This window comes from Centroberyx gerrardi, chromosome 9 (assembly GCF_048128805.1).
Source record: "Centroberyx gerrardi isolate f3 chromosome 9, fCenGer3.hap1.cur.20231027, whole genome shotgun sequence".
In the NCBI taxonomy this organism is placed as follows: Eukaryota; Metazoa; Chordata; class Actinopteri; order Beryciformes; family Berycidae; genus Centroberyx; species Centroberyx gerrardi.
The window spans coordinates 16,532,067-16,557,892 of record NC_136005.1 but is presented as its reverse complement, the minus strand read 5'-3'; the positions used below and the strand labels follow the sequence as shown (position 1 = coordinate 16,557,892).

Genomic DNA, 25,826 nt, shown 5'->3' with positions numbered 1-25,826 from the left:
AAGAGTGCTTTCCCTATTCAAGTTGAGGACAGGGCAAACAGAGCAGGACAAAGAGATCTAAAAGGAAATGCAAGGACACAACACAGCAGAGCTAAACAGCTTGCTCTGAGGAATCAGCAAGCTCTGAAATTATGATGACGGGCAATATATTAAAACTAGCCGCTGTGAATAGCCTAATTTAAACCAAAGACCAGTTAGCAGTATCCACTAGGGATATCTGAATACATCTTTTTTGCTTTGATATTCTACCCTGGTATTATGATAGCGTATTAGAATACCACATCAAAGAGTGCAGAAACTACTTGTTGATATGCAATGGTTAGAGCAGTCCTAGATAGAGGCAGAGTAATAGCACAAACAGGCAAGCTGTGTTAAGAGTTTGTCTTGTCGTAGGTCTTTAAACTCTAAATATCAGGATGCATCCCTCTTCATCCATTAATGCTAACCATACATGCTATTTTCAAAATTTTAAAAAATAAATAAATTACGAGACAAATGAAAAAGCTTGTTTGAATGCAATTTTGTGCTAAATGCCTACTTCTATGCTAAGGATGCTCCCACAACAGACTTGTAATTCAAAAGTATATTTCTGTACATTATTTTTGAAGTTGCTTTGCAATATTAGGTGGTATTGTAATACTGTCTGGTATCATATCATTAGGTAAAACTTTGGTGTCATAGCAACCCTTGTGTTTTCTTCATCATCCACGTCACGTCCTGACACCTGAGAGCAGGGGGATTTGTGAGCCATCTATTAGTGAGGAGCTCAAAGATCCTAGGTGTCACACTACAGACAACTGCTTTTACAAATGACTCTACCATTACCATAGTAACCCACCGGTTCTAGCAGACATCATTTTAAGCCAGCAACGGACCAGACATGAAACTCAGAGGTTAGGAGCAAATAAGGAGGGGTGCACTCTTCTCTAAGAGCTGGGAAATATCTTGGATAATGTAATGCAGTCAATCAGCGAGCATCAGACTCACTGCCAGGGAGGGAACACAAATCAACAAAAATTCATAAGTCATAACAGATACATTACTCAGTCACTCATCCTGCCTGAGGCAGCATCGACTACACCTCTTGATGACATTCACATAGTAACTGAGGGTGTGATTCCTCAATGAGTGCGTCTACATGCACACCAGTACTACCAGTAGTAATCTAGCAAATTTAAGGCAATATTTTGATTACAACGTTTACATGGTTTGAAGCAATGCAATTTCTCTAATAAACCGGTTTTACACATGGACTCATTTAATAATCAGTCTACCGCTTGCTGCCATGTTTGTTTATTTTGTAAATACAACATCCAGGTTACTGCGTCTGGTGACCGACATGCACAGCTTGAAAAAGCCAAAAGAAATCTGACTAAGGAGTTTACATGCCCTAATAAATCGAAAGATTGAAGAAGAGCAGAAATCTAGGTGTCTTAACCAGGTAATGCTTACTCCGATTATGACCTTACCCCAGATAAGATAATCAGATAAAGGCGTTTATATGACAATTTCAATAGTCAGAGTATTGCCTTCATCGAGCTAACATCAAATTATGAGTATGTATGTAAACATGTTCAATGTGGCATAGTTGCATCCTGATTGGAATGGCTTCGACAGCGGTGGAAGAGGCAACTGATGACTGTTTTAATAACCTCATGGTCATTTTGGCCTGTAAGGAAACAAATCCATAGCATGTGCCCCTCCACACTGCCCACCATACTGCCCCAGTCGAACCAACCAAACCCTCAACTCTGGACAGCCAGCTGTGTTTCCACCCAATGCACACGCATCCACAGGCACGGCAGCACAAAAGGAGTCTTTGTTTTGCATTTTCACTCCACAGCCCACAGACAGGAATGTTTGAGAGCCAAGCAGCAGTGGTTTCCACTGGCAGGCAGCAGCAGTGGCTGGCAGAGGCCCCTGTGCTGCTGCTGGTCTCCTATCCCAGAGGAACAGGAACTCAGCCAGGGGCCTCAAACTGGAGCCAAGTGGGTCACTGGAGTTCAGAAAGGAGATTGCCAGCACAAGAGAAGCGACCCAGAATGGCCACAGTCCATAGCCCTGTAACGCTTTGGTCAAAGTGTGGTTACCAACATTCTAGCTCGCAAACACAGCAACCAGCCATTGCTATGTATGCTAACCAGCCAACCACTCAATCAAGAATCAACATTTTTTACTGTCTGTGTATGTTCTAGAAGTGCTTCGAGTAACTTGTAGCTACAGACGCCCAAGCATCATTGATGACTTGTCATCAATGATGACTTTGTCCATATGCCATGCGAGCGTATGGCCTTGTCCATCCTCAGAAGACTTTGTGCCACATTATGTTCTACGTCACACATGAATGTTTCAAGGCACACCCAGCCTAGTTTGTCCAGTCCAAAGGCACACAGTTAATCTCAGATAAACAAAGCATTTCCAATTTCATAGTCTGTAACTGCACCATCTTATATTACAGTTTTTTACGATTGCTAGCAACCTTTTATCAGTTCTGTAGTCACATTTTCATAACTCTTAACACAGTTAGCACAACATCGGTCTGTTGCGGGCCATACCATTAACACATTTCTTGTTCCTTTGACACAAAATGCATTCACTGAACACATTTTAAAAACTCTTGAATTTCTTTTACACACAAGCTCAACCAAGACCAAAACTATGGATTTTTACTGCCAAATTTACAAATGCTTTCACACTGTATGTCAGAACAGATAACCTCATGTTCTAAACCTAACTTATAGGCTAAAGTTGAAGTGAACAGCAGTTCACATTGTACATTGAAACACAAATATATGTCCTATATTTTTTTTTTATTGCTAGTGAGAAACAGCTGATTGAAGTTATGCAAATAGACCAATCACAGCTGAACACTGCCAGGGGTGGATAAGGCACGCCAAAAGATACTTCCCAAGGTGCATAGCCAGAGAAAATATAAGGAGTGATGTGGACGAGAACATGTGGCCAAATGCAGAAGACCGGGTAGATTAGAAAAGGACTGTGTATTTTTCTTTTTTTTTCTTCTGTGCCTTTTTCTGTTTGTATATTTTATTTTTACACCACTGTAACCAGCAGCTATACTGCAGATTTTTGTTGATCTCTTGCAGTAATTTCCTATTGCAAATAAAGCCTTTACTGCAGCAATTCTGTAACTTATTCCTTTTTCATATACTGTACATTCTATAAAGTAAAGATGAGTCATTCACTTCTGATATAGAATGTTTGCAAAACATTTACTACACTCAACAAAAGAAAAATGTAGAGTGACTTCAAAAGTAACTGCAGTGCGAAAAACAATTGATTATCAATATACTGTCTATTGTATAAGGGTAGAACTGACACATGTAAAGTAATGCATTTTCTGTAATACCATCTGCTATTAGTATTTTGTATGTCATTGTGCTGTGATTGACTAAATGTTCCTGTTGGAAGAAAACATGTGCTAGTGTTTTGAAAGAATTATTTGATTTTGAGACATGTTTGCAGTGTTTTGGTAGAGTTAGTGTATTTTGACAAAGTATTCTTGCATTTTGAAAATTAGTGTTGGTGTTTAGTTTACAATATGTGATTTTGAGCATAAAATTAACTGTTTTGCCAACTGTGTGTTGTAGGTGAGTTGGTGTGTGAAGAGTTTAGAAAAAGTATTATAAGTATTGAAAAACGCTTGCTAGCGATCGTAAAAAACTGTAAAACATTATTTATTGCTCAGACTTCTCAAAGAATGAATCTAAGATCCAATAATTGCAATTACCAATAATGTTATGGAGCAGGTCAGACACTTATTTGTGGATTTAAGAAACAGAGGTCTACATTCAGTGATACAAACTGACATGGATCATTCTGGGGCATAAAGGTAACATGTCTGAATGCTTAATTTCAGTGGTATTCTTCTTCAAAAGATGCTTGTAGCCTACACATAGGCCTATAGGCTACATAGGAAAAAACAAAAAACATGAAGCCAATTCCTTGCATTTGGTCTTATGTGAATTTATCATTCCTATAGCCAGCATCTATGCTCCAACAAATTGGTTACTGGTTATGTATTGGAACTGGTTATTCAGGTTGCTCATAAAAAGGCGTGGATTTTGGCCACCAAAAGAGATTATTTGTCTCCATCTCTTATTATTTATTGCTTTCTGTGAAATGTTTTTGTTTTTCTGTCTGTGATTTACTGTGCTGCTGTCATCTTAACCAGGTCTCTCCTGTAAAGGAAATATTTACTCAATGGTTCCAAAATAAAAATACATAAAATGATGGGCAAACAACATTACTCAATCTCTGCTAAAATTAATTGAAAATGTTGGCATGTTCAAAGACAAAATTCTTTTTTTAAAATTCCATTAAAAAAAAAGGTCTTTAGATGGCTGAAACCTACTTTTTTAGTATAATCCATGCTTCCAGTCTTCATGTATGTCTCAGTGTCAGCCTGTGTGAAATTGAGTAGTTGTACCAAACACTATTCAAATGACGAATGAAACCCAGCAGAGATAAGGGCCGAATTTCTGTGTCACTTTTGTGGATCTGGCTGTCTATTGAGTCGTGAGGTCAGGCATCATGTAATCAAAATGTCACATTGTGGGGGCGACCTGGTGGCTCAGGTGGCTAATGTACCTGCAGTGTCCTGAGTTTGAATCTGGCCTGGGACCTTTGTTACATGCGACCCCCCGTCTCTCTCTCTAGTGTAAACTATCCAATAAGGCAGCAATTCCCCCAAAATAAAAACTTAAAAATGTCATATTGTGGGTGAAAATACTAACATAAACCAGTTAGTATCATTATCTGCAAGGCTTGGTTTAAACTACTACTTAGGTTAAATTGGGCTTATGTTTGGGTTAAGCAAGCAAGTAAGATTAGACAGGGTCAGGTTAATGTTAGGCATGTTAAATACCTAGCTAGGGTAAAGTCAAGATTAGGGAAAGGAGTAGTTCAGGTTAGGTTTAGGTACTGGGTACAAAAAGATACATTTAGGCAAGAAAAACTCAAGAATCCTTTTTTTTTTTTTTTTTTTTTTTAAATATACACAACTTTGGAGGACTGAACTTGGCACACACACCCACAACACTAGTACACCAATATTGGTATTACAGGCTACTTAAGAGTGTTGCAGCGAAATAATATTGAACCAATCTAGCATCTTATAATGAGCATTTAATTTGAAATGTTCTGGTGACTCAGTCAACACCATTTCAATTCCAAATTAATTCTGTTCAGAAGAAATTAGGGTACATTGTAACTGAAAAATAGAAAATCATTGAATGCATGGATAAATTCAGCCTATAACGGCTCCTCATGAATTAGGATGCAAATTCCTTAATTAGCCCATAATGTTCTCTCCTAATCCTAATCTTTACTATCTTAAAACCACCATCATCAAAGAGCAAAAATTTCATTTTCAGACCATCAAGTTCTCTTACCTTTTGTCTTTGAGTGATGGTCAATAAGGTAACCACTTCATCTGATGACTGATATCAAATTTTGTTTGAATTCCCCACCTGTTGAACAGAGAGCAAAAAATGAGAAACATTCAAAACGGGTCGTATGGAGCTATGTAACTTCAACTGCAAACTGAATCACCTATATAACGCTGCTGGGCATTTCTTTTCTGAATATCTGAACCAGATGGGTCAGTTATCACTTATGAGAATATTCAATTTCCAGTCATCACTGCTTTCCATTCCAAGCAACTGTGTTGCTGACAAAACAGTGTCTGATGGTGTTTGGTATGACTTGGGGGTGAGGTTTAAAAGTGTTTTCAAAGAATTAGGCGGTGCCCTATGTTATTCTCAAAAGTTGTTTTGGATCCACCGACCTGCTGGTCCCAGAAGTTCAGATTAGAAATGAATCAGAACTAAAACATCTGGGTCATCGTGAGCCTCCCACAGCACCGCAGCAATAAGAGAACAGTTCTGAACACATATACACACACACACACACACACACACACACACACGCCTCTTGGAAGCTCATTGACAGCCAAGACCCTGGCCATCAGCTGGAAAGGGGGTCTAGTTCCAGGCAATGCAAACATAAGCATCTGCTCCTGGAAGCACATGAAAGTAAACCTGAGTGCCTGCTACTCTGTGTCTTCAGTATGAGAAGTGGTGGTGAATGTGTGTGTGTGTGTGTGTGTGTGTGTGTGTGTAGCTGAACTTTAAGATACTTTATTGCCCACGTCCTGATCAAGGACATTATCATATTGTGGCCCAAGCAGTGTCATAATATGGCATAATATAGGCTACTTTTCATAATATATTAGCCTCATAATACTTTATCACTTATTTGAAAGAGACCAATCCCCATTCTTTCCCTATACCTCTATGAACGTCACTTTCGATTTCCAGTATCAATTTTCTGGTGTCATTTTAAGTGGGTGTGGTTAAATGCATCATAAAGACCTAACACTTTATTAAGGAGGACGCAATAGAACTGAGCCAATTTTTCTTGATCACAATATAAGGAGCTTGGAAGTAGGAGCTTACGATAAAGACTTGAAGGCAGCACAAGTGAGACACCTTTGTAGGTATCTTATCTATGTCAGGTAGCCTATCATTTTGTTTTAGTATTTCTGTAAAATTAAGTGCCTGTGAATGACCTAGGCTACCTGTCAATTTATAAAATTAATGCACTACAATAACAGAGCTTCATTTCAGAGGTCAGTGTTGTCAAACAGGACAGTTTTGCCTGCCTGATATAGCCTACTTCCTTACCTGTTGTAGCACATCCTCTCTTTATCCAGCTGATACAGCACAATGACACATTCTAGGGCACTACAGCGTTAATTTCAACTGGCAATATATTTCAATAGACAACATTAGTTACTGTGTGTGAAGCAGTTTGCGGACCAAAAATTTCGGCCACCAAGTTATCTGCTGTTGTCACCAACTAAAAATGGTGGCGGCACCAGTGACATGAGTGGAAAAAGCTGGTCTGGAGGCCTGACTAAGAAGGCTCTACAGGTTAAAGGATAAGGCTGGTGTTTTTTAATGCATTTCTTACCGTCAACAAATCCTATGAAAATAACAAAATCGGCAATGAATTTGTTTTGCTAACAAGTCTCGTCCATGTAGCCGATGCCCAACACAGCCATGTCCCAGCCATACAACTACATTGTATTAAAAAACATCAAAGAGCCATGCCGTTGCTCTGGACAGCATATTTCATCATTGTGATGCACCGGGCCAGCCTACTTTTTCCTCAAACAACTTAATAAGCTGACCGTAGTTAGCGATTTTTAAAATTGAAACTATGTCTTTGTGAGCTGTATTTAAAGGTTTTTAGCTTACAATTGGAGCCAATGACTTCCGGTTTGAAGGCTAAAAAGGGTATGTGGGAAGTCGGAAAGTAATGGGAGTAGAGCAAACGCATTGTTGATTTTGTTATTTTCATAGGATTTGTTGACGATAAGAAATGTATTTAAAAACACCAGCCATATCCTTTAAGTCAGAATATAAAAAGGCTAAGTGATGCTGAATGTCAGAACTCAGCCACATTACATCTCCTAAATCCAGAGTATGTAGGCAATAATCTGAAGAATAAATAAATAAATAAATGTAGCGAACCTAACACCTGCAAAATCTAGTATTGTCACAGTGAAATAAAGATAGCCTGTTGTACAGTGCACTCAAGTTTGTATTTCACATCACAAGATAGAGGCAAAGGTAAAACTGTCAGCTTTTTAAGTGAATAAAAGTCCCTGCATACAATAACTGTTTCAAGTGAGTTACCCATCACTGAAGTCTCCTAAGCTGCCGCAGGAGCTAAAAGCCATAGCAATCCCTCTAATATACCTTCATCTATAAAAAGGAGTTAGTAACAGAAACTCAACTCCAAAAGATTTGAAGTTTATTACTCTTACATAGTCAGGGTCATCTCTTAGATACGGATTCAAAGAGTAAAAACGCAGTCAACTTAACCTTGTAATAGCAGATACAACAGATGGTAGCAAATGGCTGACCTAATGAATTTAGTTATACCTGCCAGATAACACAATAACAAGGCTTGTGATGAGTGAAAGCCTTCTGTTTGTGAATCAACAGCTACGTCAACAGCAGCTCTGTCACCACACATTGCCAAATGTTCAACTACTGTGGTAGTACTGGAATTTTGTACCACTTTGGTTATTTTAGTATGCTAATTTTCTCCATGAACTCAACAGGAACATTACATTACCCAAAAGAAATAACACCACCAAAGTGATCCTTGAGACACTTGAGATGGTTCAGATTTAGAGCCGCTGCACTGGCTGAGGGCCTCGATGATTACAGAGTCAGAGAGTCAACCATGTATTCCATACAAAGGCTGCACAAGTAATCAAAGATTGAAACTGTAATATTGACTACTGCAATTTCCAGACTGCCCTGCTCAGGAACAGGTCTTTACAAAAGCTGAAAATCAGCCTTATCAGACCTTAAGACTAATCAGTAACATCATCAACAGGTTTCATTGATAATGATAAGGACACTGACTGTGGGACAATGTGTGTTTGCCCTTTTTTTTTGTAAATATTTTTATTGATTTTCCAAGTTTTTATCCCACAGGAGGAGTAAAAGATACAAAACATGTATATTTGACTTCAGTTCACCTACTCATCCCCCAAATACAAAGAAGCACTATTCATCAAATATGTTGACAAATTGAAGTCCCCATTCCCATCCCTACCACCCTGCCCACCCACCCACCCACCCACCCACCCATAGGATTACAGGTTCCAGTACATTTAGGCGAAGGATGGAAAAATGTACTAAGATAATCAAATAATTGTATAAATTACTCAAACAAAAGGAAGAAGGGAGAGAAAGAAAAAAAAGGGAGAGAGAAAAGGGAAAGGAGAGGGGGGGGAATGCTCACTACTGTAACAGGACATTCATGGGTTCCACCCTACTCTTTATCAAGGGGTTCCTGTAGAGAGTCATAAAAATCCAGAAAGGGCCTCCATATCTTAACAAAGGTTTGAGAGGAGCCTTTGAGTGTGTATTTAATTTTTTATAGCTTTAAGAAATACATAACATCTTTGACCCAATGAGAGGACGGAGGGACGTGTTGCTTCCATTTTAAGAGGATCAAACGTCTCGCAAGGAGTGTAGTGAAAGCTATGACCACATAGGCTTTATTTGGTAGGAGAGCACGGGATTCCTTTGATGTTAAACCAAAGAGGGCACAGACTAGATCAGGGTCAAATTGGATTTCAAACATCTCACTAAAAGCTTTAAATATACTTATCCAGAAGGTGGTTTGTTTGCCCTTTTAAGGCCAATTGAGTGGTAACTACCAGTAGTGCAACCCGTTTTGAACCCAGGAATTTAAACTGTGTTTACTGTAACAGTCAGCTAACCAATCAGAACAGAGATCCAAAAGACGTGTAGTGAAGAGGTAATATTTCACAATTCAAGATACTGTAATAATAATACTGTTTTGTCATTTTCTTATCTGGCTTGAGAACTAAATGTCTTTCAACGCCAGTCGCTCGCTCGTAGCACCATCTCCCACCGCTGAGCTATGAAAATGCAAGTAGGTGGGAGGGAGGAGAGTGGGAGTGTCTTGAAATTCCATTGGGTGGGGAGGTTTTGTTCCAAAACAGACTACAGGCCGGAAAGTGAGTTTTGTAAGCCAGAAATCTCAGCCACTGGCAAAGTAATTGTGGAGTCACTGGTATTGAATAACAACCCTATCAACCCCCTACAGATATATTATGGTCATTTTGTGCTGAGGGACAAAATTCTTACTTATTGCACCTTTAAGAAACAGACGTCTATGTTCAAGTCCCAACTGGCTCCATAGACTCTCATTCTCTGTCGCTCTCGCAATACTCATATACAAGTTTGCTAGTTTGTTGTTAGTCACCACATGCTTGCTAGCGGCACCATGGCAGATAATTGACAAGATTATTGCTACTCCTAATTTAAGAAACAATGTGGAAGATATCTGGATTCCCCTCAGTAAAAGACAAGACTCACTCAGTGATTTACTCTTCTCTCTTGCAAATTTAAGAAAAAACACCAACCCAAATCTTTTAAGAAATTGAATAACAAAAAAAGTGCATGTTATGAAACAACTCTGGATAGAATCTGTTTATAACACAATGTCAGTTCATTGAGCCCTGCTTCATGTAAAAATTGTATCATTAATATTCAAATTTCAGTCGAATATAATCAAATGTAATTTTAGGGGCAACTGACAGCCCCAGTACACAGTGTCCCATTGCCAGTCACATTCACTTCGTATGGAAGCAAAAAAAAGTTATGCCCAAGTTAAGCAGGATGAGAGACCTTCTAACAGGAATAGTCGTCCCTAGTTGCTCAAAATATGTTATTTTTGAATATTTTCTGTAAATTGCCAGACTTAGCTGCAGTAAATAACATTTAAACCTACCTACCATTTAGCTTTACAGCTGCTACAAGTTTTCATTTTCTCACTTTTGAGATAATGCAAGTCGCCTTGTTGAGTCCAGCTTTCTCTGGACAGAGCACTCACTGTTGTTTAGGAGACAGTATTGTATTTCGTTCTTGAGTTTCAATTCGTCACTGCCTTTTGGCAGAAAAGTCTACATACCTGCCAACAGAATTTCAAATTTTGGGAAAATGGGGCGACTCTATGAGGTGTCAATTGGGGGAATGGGACAATCTTCTTTATTGCACCCCCACTTTATGACTTAGGCTGAGACGGGTGGACTTTTACATAAAAATCTTGCCTTGTGTAGCTTTAAAGTTAAGATTTGTCATGTGTAGTAAAAATCTAAATGTGTAATGTCTTCTAAAAAGTGCAAATCATAAACATTCTCTAACTCTTGATATGTTATTGTGAGGTTCCCTTTCTCGCCTATTTGAATTACAGCATATCTCGTGACTTGGCTCTAAATTACACATTGAGAGCATGAAGTACTATGTCTGGGGTTAAATAAGGAAAAGTAAACAAAATCTGAGTTTTCAACCAAGCTTTGATCACACTTATATCATATTTATATCAGGAGTATGATCACGAGTATGATAATGATCATACTCCTGATACAGAGATTCAAGATAGACATGAATGACTTTAGGTTACTTTATATACAATACAAAAACACACAAGGTTAACAATGTTATCTACGGTAATTCAGATGTTGTGCATCCTTTAGAACCAAAGGTATACTATATTTATCCAACGTGAAGTAGCCATTATTCTATACATTATTAATTTAACTTGATTTGACACATGCTTTCACATGCATGTAGCCCATCCATAGATAGTACATCTTCCATCCTCCTGTTAGACTACATAACTTTTCTGTCCCTGCCACCATCACAGCAGCACATCTCTGATCCTGGTCCAAGTCATACTGCCTCTCTGACAAGATGTGCAGTTGAGAAGCTTTTCGACAAGTGTGACAGGTATTGCACAAGAGTCGGTGAAGTGACTGTCATACGTTATAGCTCAATTCCCTGTATGTTAACTAGATACTGAATGAGGAGGAGCAGAATATATCGCCTAATGTGCACAAATACGAGCAGAAAGGGGGTGAAAAGTAGCTGCCCTTGATCTCCTGGCAGAATTAACACCGGGAAGAAAACTGACATAACGTTGCAATGGGGCTGTCGATGTGGAAAAAAGCGATGCTGATATGCCGTGTACGATTCTCAAGTATGCTAAGTCAACTGAACTAACGTCAGCCTTGTACTGACAATCCCAGTCACAGGAGCTCTAGCTAGCTAGCCCGCTGCCGGCCGGCGAACCGGACAGTGCTTGCTAGAAGGCTAATGCTAGCTAGCTTGCTAACGTTAATTAACGTTACAGCGACAAAATTATATCTTAATAGTTTGCCACACTTACTGCGACACATGACACGCACTGTCAAGGCATTGTATCCGTGAAAAATGAAATAGCCGTCATTTTTTCGGCGGCTGGCGACTTTGCAATGCAGCGAGCATTCAACTCGTCTGCAATGTATGTCAACGATAGCCCACTTTTAGCCTAAGCTAACATGCAACGCGCTGAGTTAGATAAGAATGTGGGTCACCGGGCCTTGGCAAGTCTGAATCAAGCAAACACAAAACTGTTCCATTTATCGCTCTACGCATGTCAATGTCCGCACACAGGCTGCCAATACAAGCGATTCAAATATGAAGCGGACTTCAATGGTAGAGATGTCACACTTACCCTGAATAGTTTCCTCTTCATCGGGATATCCCTGCACCCAGTGTTGCTATTGATGGCTGCGCAGGGCTCAAGCTGACTGGAGTTGGAACAGGAGCCAGCAGGGCCTAACGTTACCTCCAGCTAACGCACAGGACGCACATGCCTAGAACAGACCAGTGATGATCAACATCCAGATTACCGCCGCCCAATTATACGGAGAATAGCTAATGAATGTGGATGTATGAATGGGAGTTGTAATTTTTCTAAATTGCGTCAGTTGTGAACCTCAGACTATATATATATTTTCAGAAACGGAACAAAAGAATATAACAAATAATACATTGAAGAAGGATACTTGACAGATATCACAGCAAAACTTTAAATCCAAATAGGAATATTATAGGATTATGATTGCCGTAGGAGATAAAACAAAATACCTCTGAGTACCACTGACATAATCCTGTAGTAATATTACCTACAGGAATATTATTGTGATTTTTCTTTAGGGGAAATTAAAGGTTATTCCAAGTTTAACTACAGGGAGAAAAGAGAGAAACAATCATCTGTGTGTGTCTCTCTCTCCCAGACAATCAATCATCATCAATTATCAGTTATATAAATACATAAATTCGGCATTCTCAAAATTGATAGTGCGTTTTTTTCTTTTTTATTTCTCCTGTGTAAGATTATTAAGACATATTTTTCTCCTAATGAATTGGAGTTTTTCATTTGGAAGGTTTTCAAAATAAGTAGCCTAGATATTGTTTTGATTTCGGGGAACATAATAATAATTTCTCTGGCACTGCATAATCGGTGCAGTGCGAGAGAAGTGCTCTGTCTGTCTGTCTGTGCGTGCTTGAGTGTCAGGAAGAGAGAGATGGTGGAAAAGAAATAAAAGCATCTTTAGCCCATATATTTCAAATGTAATATCTCCCACATTTTTCTTTTCAGTAGTTATGAAAACTATCTTCAGATATTAGGTCTGAAAATTATTGGATAATATTCTCAAAATTCCTCACTCCCCTGGAAGGATGCCAAATGGGCAAATGGGTCAGAAATATTTTTTCCATTATTATTCTTTTATCTATTGTCAAAGAAGAATATGATTCAGCCAATCTTTCTATAATTTATAATAGGATGAGACACTTACAGTGCTAGCAGGTTTTGACCTTTAAAAGACAACACATTTTGGAAGTCAGGTTTACATTATTGACTGGAGTTATGTGTCTTGGCAGTCAACAACAAGTCCGCTACTATAACATGAAATGTGGCACTGGCAGTGTTTTTTTCTTTTTATTGAGTCGGCCATAGCTCCTCTGATGTTTTACACAGTGGCTCATTCTGTTGTAAAAATAAAAGGCTGTGTAATTCCTAACATAATACTATAACTCATAGTATAATGTAACTCTTTCTCTAACTGAAAATGTAAGGGTACAATGTGCAGAGTATAACATATAAACTGTATGAATGTAACAGCACTGCCAAGCCCTAAATATTCACTACTACAGAGAAAGATTGATTAGTTTGTAAGTTAACCTATTATGGGGTTAGGTGGGTGTTAATTTTTTACTATGGTATTTAACCACAAGTTAAAAAAAAAAAATTCTCATCTCAAGACATATGACCTAAGAAACTTTAAAAACAAGCCAAGACTATGAGCTACAGTCCTTTTAACAACTATATAGTTCATTTCTTGCCTCTTTACAACAAAAGACTGTTCTGTATTCCCACAGGAAATTGATGAAGAAAAATATGCTCAAATTGAGTTCTGGAAGAGATCAAAAGGAAAATCAGTATATCAAAGCTGCATGATTTGTTCATATAGCTTTAACAACACTGTATGCTTTTCTACATCTTGATGAGGCCACAAGAACCCAATCAAAACTGTCCCTTTTTGTAAAATTAAAGGACATTTAATGCAATGTATGCTTTGCTGTGGTGCAAATCAAGTCTGATTTCAGTCAACTGATACTGAGGATACCAGGAGAAACACTCAACTAGTTTTACTGATTTTAACCTTGGGGCCGCTGTTGGAAACTGACAGCTTTTGCTGTTCAACATTTGTTTTGAGCTTTGCTGTTATCTCTCATCTTTGCAAGCAAAACGGAAAAGTCAGCGTTTGCTTGAGGTCTAGGGTTGAGACAGAGGTCAGAATTATCATATGATCAATGTAGGCATCTCACCGCCACTGCATGAAATAAACAAATCAATCTTTCTAGGATTGATCAGCTTATAGATATCACACCAGTAAAGGTGACTCCATTCTTAAAGGCCATTGAAGAAGTATATAAACCAACTAGAACCATGCATAACATTATGGAGCAAGTGAGACTGCCATGGAAATGTGTTTCATGCTGAAATATTTCTAAGAGTTACTTTGAAGTTGGTAAGTGGCTCCTGAGGCAGACTTTACATGTCACTAGTCTGTAATGACAACTTGTTGGAGCACGGCGACATCTACTGTTCATGATAGCAATTACACATGAGGTTCCCCAGTCAAGGGTGGGTCTATCACAGCAAGATAGGAACTAACAAAAAATGATGCTTGTCAGTAAATCATATTAACGAGATGAAACTTAATTTGTAAATTTTAGTCGAGAGATGGGAATCATTTGTGGATCGGTCTATGGTCACTTGGGGAAAGCCAGCTCTTTCTGCTTGTGAATCCACTCAGAGCTGCTTTGTGAAAACGATGTTAATGGTCACATTTGCTGTGTTGTCATCAGTGTGTTTGAATTAAGTGGATTGCAAGTTTACAAGGACTCTCAGTGGACTAGGAATTGTAGTCTTATTATGAAGCTCATTATTACAATATACATTTTAGAGCATTGACCTGATTTTATTCCTGCCAAAGGAGATGTATAATTTGTTGTATTTAGGCTCGTCACTATATGAGAGCATCATTATGTCTTATGTGAAACCACTATAGTGCTCAAAAAATATGGTCAACCCAAATATATTTACAGCCTGTTAGTTTCTGTCTGCTTGTTCGGTGTCTTCCGGACTCCTCACCCTATAGGCGTCATCCTGACTGCTGACAGGACACATGCTTTCTGCTTGGTTTAATTCTGACACCCACACTTAGCTTCCTAGCCTCCTTCAGGGTCATTTCACACCCTCAGCCTTTACATCTGCCCTTCCTGTAGCCCAATCTGACCGAGTGAACAAGTCTGCTATTGACTAATGTGTGAGGCTCACGCCTCCCGGCTCTCTCTTTTCAAATAACATGTTCCTACACGGTTGAGAAAACTTAACCTATATGGAAAAACTGAGAAACAGGAAATTTAAGCTGCAGGCTGAACATTTTTGCTCAAAAGTTTAAAAGGGAACAAAATAATAGATCCTCATTTCATCTCAGTCATAACATTTTTATGTATTTACAGTGATTGTGATCAACATTTTGTGATACCTGCAATTTTGATTTAAAAAAAGCTCTCAAACAGCATTATCCAATGCACTTAGAAAACAGTCCATGTATTTGTATCTTTTACAGTATGATGCACCTGTATCTTTTACAGTATGTGCAAGCTGATATTTGGTAAATTTCAAATATGATACTTTATGTTAAAGACATAATTTTAATAAGGTCTGATTATGTCTGTTGTTATCCTGTTATTTAGGCTATTCCTGTTACTTGTTATCCTGTACAATGCACAGACGTAAAGGCTGATAAGACAGTGTGTGTGTGTGTACGTGTGTGTGTGTTTTAAGCTTCTTCCAAATGCGATCAGAAGATTCCCATTCATAAAACATAATGCATGATGAATCAAAGTTACACAACCACACCTAATTACATTATAGCAGTTTTAATTCAAATGACACACGTATAACACAAAAAGAAAATCTGGACAAACGAATAGTATTTTAATCATATCCTTTGTGTACATTCAGACATCACTATACAACAGTGGCAGGGGCAGCGGTTGAAGTCTGGATCTCTCTGTGATAGTGTAGTGGTTCAGGTCTCAGGTTCTGTGTCGTCTCTATACAGTAAGCTTGACAGGTGGAGGATCTAAACACATTGATATAGACAATTAGGTCCATACAATGAACACACACACATCTATACAGTTGTAACCCCATCTAAGCATGCTTTTAGCTGCCTACAAGTTCTTCTTGTACCACCAACCGCTCCTGCCGTTGGGATGATGACAGAATTTCGACAGCATTTAAAGCAAGTAAGCTTTCACATGTCATTATAAAATGTCTATTTGAGACTCTTTCCATGGATTCTGATTTGACAAGCAATAGAAAAAAAACAGCTTGAGCAAAAGTAATACCTTTCATTTACTCATATTCTAAGGATCTTCTTCCATTTCTTGGCTGTATAAAAACAAAGAAAATGTTACTGAATTATTATAAAAATGATATAGGAAAACAAAATATTTCAATGTTGCTTTCCTGACATGAGCATGTTCATAGGTTCATACCCGATATAGGAAGTAACCTCTGCTCTGGATTCCCCCAGGTCCCTGGAGGTCATCCTGCATAGACACAACAACCACAGAGTTTAGCTGCCAAAGCTTATAAATAAGAGAATGCTCTCCTTTTATTTGCCATTTCCTCATTTTGCTCCTGTAGTGATCAAATAATTTATATTGAAAACTGCGATGCCACATGCCTGGATATCTTGCTTGTTTCTCAAAACTCAAACTCCTCCACAGCTCCATCCCATGAGCAAAACCAACAGGACTCAGTCATTCGCTCAGACCTGGAGTCTCCAACATAAACACTTTCCACATTTCCTCTCACGATTCCTCTGAATCCTCTATGTGAATGTCAATGCTTGATAGCAATGAGGGATAAGTTCACCTGTCGGCTGCACTAATTTTAGACCATAATTACTCTCAGCTTGGGAAAGAACAACTAATGCAGAGCTTGTACAGAGAGTGAGGAAAGCTACCTGAGCATATGAAACATAGTATTATTCACATGTAGCTCAGGCAGAGCAAAACATACATTAAATCAATTATTGAATGTATCATACACATTTTAGTATTAACATCCAGCACAAACATACAGTGCGCTACTTCCATTATGCGTTCACAAATTGTAACATTTTGTAATTCATCAGCTCTTCCTAAATTTTCACGCAAGGATCCCACTGCAATTGAAAGGTCTGAATACATAAATTAAGCATTTAATGACTACGCATTTGCGCTCACTAAACAACACCAAAAAAATTGTATTTATTTAAATATGGCCATTGATTGCATACAATTTCATGTATGCTGGAAAACAAAGCATCCTGGATTAAGATATCTTTGTTACATCAGTCAATGGCTATGAGATTATAATGTAAAGCTGGCAAGTGGAGAATGAATGGAGAACTGAAACATGTGGGTGGTACATACGCGTACTGAGACTCCTCTCTCTCTTCTGGTATGGAGTTGAGGAACTAGCTGCAGGAGAGGGTGCAACACGGGGGACTGACACACACACACACACACACACACACACACACACGCAAACACACACAAACACACAGAACCAAACATGAAGAAACATGGGGTAACTATGAAAAACAGCTCCAGAGAGAGAGAGGGCAGGGATTGCAAAGAGGACTGATCATATGCAGAATTCACACATCCCACTCAAAATAAATGCGTATGGAGTTTGCACAATGGACATGCGACACATAAATGCAAACATAATGCAAATCCTGAGTGCAACCATTTGTTCATTGCAGCCTCAGGGTCAATGTTTTGATAAACACATCACAATTCTACATTATTCAAGTGCTGAAGCAGAAGACAATATAGCTTCATATTTCATATGTACAGCAGAAATATTGTTTCATATTACACTCGCAAAATGTTGCAAACCAATGTGTACCCTGGGATGCTTTGTGAGACAAGATTCAAAATTTCTAAGACCATATAAAATGCACAAAAAATATAAAACAATCTGATGCTAGAGAATGTAAACATTCTAGGTCTGTCTTCATTGTTGACTTTCATCTATATTATTGTATTACTGTAAAATATTTCCTGTGTTCAGCTGTAGCTATATTTTCATCAAACACATTTGCTGATTAGCTAGGAAAATATCAACCGTTTGTCAAATGTGCATTCATAATTCATAATTCTCCTGCACATCAGTGGAAGAAATACTCAAATGCAACTATGACCAAATACCTCCAAATAATTCCCTGATATTTCATTAGTGATGTACTGTAAGGGCTGAATACATATTCTCAAGTCTTAAGAAGACTCTATGCCATTAAAATCATGGATAGAAATTTGAGTGGATTCTGCAGGCCATGTTTGAAATTAAATGTATTCCTTTCATTTTCCCTGCATTTTTTTCTGCAACTTTTTCACTGTTTCTCAGTTTATATGTGTGTTGTTACAAACATTGACAGGGTGAAGGAGAGATGGAGACCCAAGTTCTCATGCAAACAAATATCACTGATGTGGAGCCATGCTGTCATCCTCCGACACAAAATGTTGGCAGTTTGTGAGAATAAGCATCTGACATGCAGAACATGATGGGGTAGGGGAGCGCTAAAGCAAATGAGAGGATGGGGAGGATTTCATTTTACATTTCAGTACTGGGCTGTGTTTGTGCGTGTGTGTGCGTGTGCGTGTGTGTGTGTGTGTGAGAGAGCAGTGTTTGTGTGCATGCATACATACAAGAGCATTCATGTGTGGCGGCATGTGTGTCTTCATGTATCTTGGTTTGGGGAATGAAGAAGTGTGGATACTTTACATAGCTGAGTTTCATGCCTGAAATACAATAGCTCTAACAGAGTGCTCTATTCAGTCGTTCGCGGCATTTTCCACATTAAAAAGTGCAATACTACAAGAAGTGCACGTTCTCAAACAACGTAAGGTGCTCTTTTCAAGCAACATAGCAGTGCAGAGTTCGCTTTCAACTAACTTACCGCCCCTTCTGATAAGGCAGCACCTTGTGGCTTAGTGTAATGAAATAAAAACTGTACACACATGACATATACAAAAGATCCGACCATTCATAAACACGCACATACAGAAACACACACAGACACACACACCAGCACAAACAAATTTGTCAGTAAGTTTTATCTCATGGTGTGTCTCTATACGGGTCTAGTCTATTGTCTACTAGTGACCATTTAAGGGAAAATAGTTCAAATAGAAAAGGACCCAGTTCATACTTACCCTTTTACTATTTTCTCGCACTTTCAGCTCCTGAAAAGAAACATAATGTTGAGTCTTTGGAATGATGTCACGGTATGAATCTCCATATATTTATAACGCTGAACACAAGATGATTAATAGTCAATGTTGTGGTTGTAAGAAATGCAAGAAAAGAATTAATTTCTTCTTTGCCATTAGTGAGATACATTCATGCACTGTACTTGAACGTTACCCACTTCTACATTTTAATGAGGGAAACATAAAATGCCTGAGATACAGTATGAAGTACCTTTGACTTCTGAACAAGCATCAAGACACAGAGTTCTCCTAAGACATCAGATGCCTGGAACAGTGACCACAAAGAAGAATCGCTGTTACAAATAATAAATGTGTCCTAAACTTGTAAATATGTGTATGCAGAAATGAAGACTAAGCCAGAGAGAAAGACCAAATTACTCAAACCCTCAGGGTTTTCATTTGATTGTTTCATTATCACACCCCACTCACCCGAAATGGCAGGTCTGCAGAGAGGTAGGATGAGCACACATCATCTATCTGTGGAACAGAACAGAGGCTCTGAGAGACAAATATAGAAAGAAAGAAAGAAAGAAAGAAAGAAACAAACAAACAAACAAACAAACAAACAAACAAACAAACAAACAACAGGTGTTGTGTACCTGGCTGAGTAGCTGCTTCTGATCTACTGTGTCTTGTTGAAGTTGTGCTGGAGCACCTTTGGTTTCATACAGCAACAGAGAAATACACAATAAATGTAATGATGACAACTGAAACAGCCATGGCATGAGATAGATGCTGATGCTTTCATAACATCTTTACAAAATATATAATACACATACAGTATCTTCAGAGAGCAATAGTGCACTTCTCTTTACAGCAAAACAGCAAAGACACAGTCATATGGCATTATGATTTTGAAGAAACGGTTCAATATTGCTTCCGCTATACTGTGCAAAAGGAACATTTTGTGATGACGAACAGCATCATTGACATGACTATTTTATGACAATTTTATAGAAACTTGACATGATTGCAGTGGATGTCCATTAGCAGGGAGGGAAGGCATTATTGTACTACATGGAATTATTGTGCAACATGTTGGTGTGCTTATGCAGCCTCCCGTGCAATTCACAGATAACTGGTTTTGACAACATGTATGAATTTGCCAACGGCTCTATAATTGGCAAAAATGGATTTACATCAACTCTTCTACTTTTAATAGTCCATGTAGTCACAATCCAGCCTAAATCTCTCCAAGGAAGCATGTCATCAGCACACAGCGTCACCACCCTGCCAGCAGTGATGAGTATGGTGAATCCCAAAGCATATGAGCCAATGCAAAGATCACTTTGACATCATGGGAATACTGCTGATGTGATTGTCATCCTTCATCTACAAACATCTCAATCACTTGTGACATTATGACTGTTAGTAGACACTTCACGTCAGCGGTTGTCGGAGCACTGTTTCCCATTGCATATTTCTGCACCACTCACTCTGTTAGATGTTTGACATCCCATCAGTCAGAGAACAAGAGTAGGATTGACAGGTATGGATGGATGGATGGATGGATGGATGCTGGGATGTGGTGGAGGGTAAACCTACCAGAACCTAGAATACTTTTTTTTTTGGGTCAAATATGCATTTTAACTCATATAAATCATGATATAAATTCAGCATAAGTCAGTAGCATTCTGATGAAGTTACATGAAAATGAGGTTTCAAGGAAAATAAGACCAACAATATTGATATTAATATTTACATATTATTTATTTATTTATTTATTACACATTATTGAGAAATATTATATATTATTATTATTATTATTAGAAGTAGTAGTAGTAGTAGTAGTAGTAGTAGTATTAATATTGTTGTTGCTGTTGTTATTGTTATTGTTGTATGTTTAAAGTTTATTTTAGTGGTTGTTCATCCATTTGAGTTCATTGTTTACCCACTTTAGATAGATAGATAGATAGATAGATAGATAGATAGATAGATAGATAGATAGACGGGTGCGGAGATACAATAACATTGGTATGAATGCAGAGAATGCAGTGTTATTCAATATACAAAACTTCGGCACAGGATAGCTTATTCCCTTACAAATATCACAACATAGTCCCCTATGTTGAAAATACTTAGGTTCGAAAATTATCATACATCGGCAAATAATGGAAATTAGAAAAACTTTTTTGTAACCTATGTAGGCTATTTTAGATAGGAGGCAACAACTTCAAAGGAAAGATTCTCAGCAAAGTTACACTTTCTGCACCCCTAATGTTTGAGAACAAACCATATCAAGACGATTTTGTTTGCTTAAAAAAAAAAAAAAAAAAGAAATCCTACATAACTTACTTTTGCAGACTGGGATCGCTAAGATGAGTAGGAGTGCGAGCGCGAGGCTGGCCGTGCTGAGCGGACTCATGGCACTGCTGCTGAGGCTGTGCGGGCTGCTGGAGGCTGCGCGCTGGGCGGCGGGGCTTTGGCACTGGGAGGTCCTCATCGTGCTCTGACTAGGCTACTTCACTGAGTTTGCTCTGTTTGCTTGTGTTCGTGTTGTTCTGGGAGATCCTATCTCACATCAGAGAAATATGAAGGCTTGTGTCACACCCTCTCCGCACCATGAGACACTAGATTGCGTCATTAGAGCCCCACGCGTAAAAATATTAGATTTGATCAACAGGTTGGTTGAACGTGATGCTTCAAGTAAGATCAGAGGTATGAGCAGTGATGTAGCGGTAAATTAAAAGGTGGCAAAATGATGAACTCCAGCTGATGATTGTCATAAAGTAAACAACCACCACTATTAACAAAAATCAATTATATTTTTAGACATGTTTTTTTTTTTTCCCTTAAAAGACCCTATAACTTAGCCTACATTAGTCTGGCACTACTTACTATGCTGTTTACTATAAATATATATTATAGACTAAAAAGACTCCCACCATAAACAAAAAGGTGGGTTTACCTTCCACACCCCTGGGTAGCTATATGAGGCTGCATTGGGGGAAATTCATTAGGCCTTTACTTGTATCCCAGTGGGCCAATTTTTCAGCAAGTCCATGGATGAGCATTGGGCCTAGTATAATAGATATACTTTTGGTATATGGTGATTGGTATAAGGTGATTATGACTCATATTTGGCAGTAGAGCTTGAGTACATGATTGCATGAACTTTGTTTGACCAGACTGAAAACCATTTATTCATGTTCCATTATTCCTACTGAGGGTCATGGAGGGGCTGGATCCTATCCCAGCATGCATTTGGCGGAAGGCAGGGAAACACACTCAGACTCACACCTATGGGCAACATGGGCTACAGTCTCCAGTCCATCTGACATACATGTCTTTGGACACGAGAACACGGGGAAATGCAAACTTCACACAGAAAGCATTGCAGTTTTCAGTGGGGGCCGTGAGAGCTAAGAATTTCACCCATACACATTTACTATTAGACTTCATAGACTAAATAAATGTTAAAAAACAGTTTTAAGATTCACTTTTCAGTCTCAAACATTTTCCTCTTAAAAAAGAGAGAAGACAGAAAATTTACCGCATGCAGGCTGATGCAATCAAACAAACTCCAATCATGCAACCAAAGAAACTCCACAACAACAACAAAAAAGGCTCACTCATCTGAGAAAGTTCAAAGGAAACTGAATCCTCGCCCTGTCCTTGTATGGGTGCATTGCACATGCAGAGTGGAGCACAGAGCATTCTTGAAAATCTACCTGTAAGAGTAAATGTTAAGCACTTTCCAAATGGTGAGCAGATATGGTTGAGGGCACAGCAGACACTAGTCCTGACTGTAGCTGTTGTCAAAGCTTTGTGCTAGAATAGCTTGATAGAGGAACAGCTAAAGTTATTCAGTTAATCAACTGAATTTCCTACTTTCGTAATTTTTGATCAATACTAACTTCTCTCTGAAAACACAGGTGTTTTTGTTGTTATTCTTTAACAAAAAGTAATTTTGATGTTGTTACTGAAGTGCTGAAATACCAACATGCATGGGATATAAAGTTAGTCAGTTCTCCTCGTTTAAAGCAAAATGTTGAGCAGTTTTGTTCCTCTCCACCTTGGCCAAATGAACAAAGGGCCCAAAGGTAACTCAAGCCCGCCCCACACCGGAGGTATAATCGTATAAAATGTGTCATCATTTTCAACTTTTGATAACACAGTAATGGAATATCCATGCATTCATCTACTATTCTGTAAAGCTAAACCGCTACATTATTAAAATGGCTCATTATGGATCATTACTGTATTACCATGTGTCATAAAACTCAGATGTAATGCATTGGATGGGTCACAGAGATCTTTGTGTGTGTGTGTGTGTGTGTGTGTGTGTGTGTGTGTGTATGCCTGCATGTGTGCATGCATAAATACACTATGACACTATAAGTAATTTTGGTCTGTTATGATACACCAGAGGACACAATGAGACACAGTCAATGTCCTGTTTCTTTTAGCAAAACACACAGTGAGTATCAGATGAATTGATACACTATAACAAAGGAGCGTGTTATTGCATTAACTGTAATTGGTCTTATAGATTATATAGTTACAAGAGGGGAGTTTAGATTTATTTTTATGTTATGAGGAGAAGATATTGGCCAACTTAGGCAGGCGGAGCGGGAAACTATGAGAAATAGATGACTAAGAGAAACAGATACTGCTAAAAAGATTTTCAAGACATATTGGATTAATGTGGATATTCCATAAGGCTTTAAGATACAGAATAAAATGTGATGTATTTGCATTGCAGTGTGTGCTTGTTGGATTTGGTTGACACTTGATAGAGACCATCCGTCCCGTGGTACACACTCAGAGACTTATACTGATAATAAACCTTGTTGAGAGGATAATGTCCTGAGTGATTACCTTTTTTTACCTGGCCTGGAGAAATCTCTTAATCACTGCGCAAAGAAATGCCCATTTGTAAGTCGCTGTATTCCCTACCAGCTGGGGCAGCGCAGAGAGAACCAGACACACTTGTCAGATTACAAAAACAAAACTCCTGCCTGGATCACAACTTTGTCATCTTGACCTGATGTGACTTTGGTTGAGTGCACCAGTAATAGCAAGTGGAGTGCATTGATAATCGGGCAATTCCAGCCAGTGATCATACTCATCCACACCCTTGTCTTCCTCCTACACTAATCGCTCTTTCTCTTTCCCTCTCTCTCTCTGCCTTGTATCCTCTCACACCCTATCTTCCTTATTAAATTAAGACCAGCCAGTGGAGGTCAGTGGGCATAGCAATTTTTCAATCAACAATATATCACAAAAAACACGCTTTGTTTCTCAGTATTCTCATAGGCACTTTGAGGCAAGATGGATACAGTAGTAGATACAGTAATGACAATGTTACTTCATGTTGCTAGCTAGACTTGATGTGTTTCTTGATGTGTTTCTTGGCTTCTGAAAACCTTGGAGAAAGGTCCCCTCGGTCCACTATTCTGGAAAGTGTCGAAATGTCATGACCTTTAGAGTTTTGGATTATGAAGAAGACTGGCATTTGCATGTCCTGTCCTAATTGGTTTGTTTGAGTTGAGCCTCAGAGGTACTGAGGGAAGGTTACTGTCTCTGTTCTCACACTCTCACACCTTGAAGACCCAATATAGATGTTATTTACAGTTATTTATAAATGATGCTTCTAATTTATTGCTGTTTTATTGTTATAAATTATGCATGTACCATAGTGTTTCTAGAAAATATTTGTATAATCTTAATGCACATTGATTCTTCAAGAGTAGGACTCAGATAAATTAGCAAATCTAAAGTCTAGAATAGAATAGAATAGAATAGAATAAAATAGAATAGAATAGACCAGGCAAGGTTGGAACTTTATCTTCAGTCTCACTCCAGACACAGCAAAAACACAAACATTAATTAAACCACATAAACAATGTGAAATATAAAAACAGTAAAGTCTATGTTTAAATATTCAAATAATCCAAGCTTAAACAGTTCTCTCACATCTTTAGGTCTCACATACTTTTCTTTGCTTACATCCTTGTGTCCTATGTGTAAATGTTTACTGTTCAATCAACTTTACATTAAAAATGCTTCTTCAACTTCAATGCTCCAGCTTGACATAGGTTAACATCACATACAGAAACAGATACACACAAGCTAATTCATCTCCTACATGGACAAAACAGATTTTTTTTTTTTTTTTTTCAAATCTTTATCCCATGACTGTTTATGATTGGAAACAAGAAGAAAATGAGTAGGAGAAGTGATCCAGCTTAACCTTATAAAATATGACAAGCCTCTGATGTTATTGTATTTTCAAATTCTGGGAAATCATGTAAATTAATCAGTGAAAAAAGCTGCATGTGGCTCATGTCCCGACATCCTGCATGTGTCTGCAATAACATTTTGTTTCCATCTTGTGCATGAAATGGAAAAACCCCTCCTTGGCCTGCTATAAATACTAATGATCATGGTCTCTGTGTTTAAAGTTTGGCCATTCAACTATTGAAGAATCTCAGTGCAAAAATTGTGTTATGCATCTGAAAATTATGTTATAAATGTGAAAATAGTTTAGATTAGATAGAAAATAGTTTAGATTCT

At 38.3% G+C, this 25,826-nt stretch overlaps 2 protein-coding genes across 2 annotated transcripts in view; both read right to left on the bottom strand.

Annotated features, from left to right (window-relative positions):
• Nucleotides 1-12,251, bottom strand: part of clocka (clock circadian regulator a) — a 30,063-nt gene extending 17,812 nt beyond the window's left edge. The window contains exons 1-2 of the mRNA XM_071895540.2: nucleotides 12,130-12,251; nucleotides 5,412-5,489 (exon numbers count right to left, since the gene is read on the bottom strand). The gene's annotated coding sequence lies outside the window, so the exon portion shown is untranslated. The remainder of the gene's footprint in view (nucleotides 1-5,411; nucleotides 5,490-12,129) is intronic.
• A 4,144-nt stretch (nucleotides 12,252-16,395) lies between these two features.
• On the bottom strand, nucleotides 16,396-21,750 carry nmu (neuromedin U). Its single transcript, XM_078285670.1, has 8 exons — nucleotides 21,603-21,750; nucleotides 19,907-19,962; nucleotides 19,737-19,784; nucleotides 19,519-19,572; nucleotides 19,251-19,280; nucleotides 17,463-17,537; nucleotides 16,539-16,592; nucleotides 16,396-16,431 (listed from the first exon to the last, which is right to left on the bottom strand). Exons 1-8 carry the CDS (start codon nucleotides 21,748-21,750, stop codon nucleotides 16,396-16,398), a joined length of 501 nt encoding a protein of 166 aa, XP_078141796.1.
• Nucleotides 21,751-25,826: the final 4,076 nt, after the last annotated feature.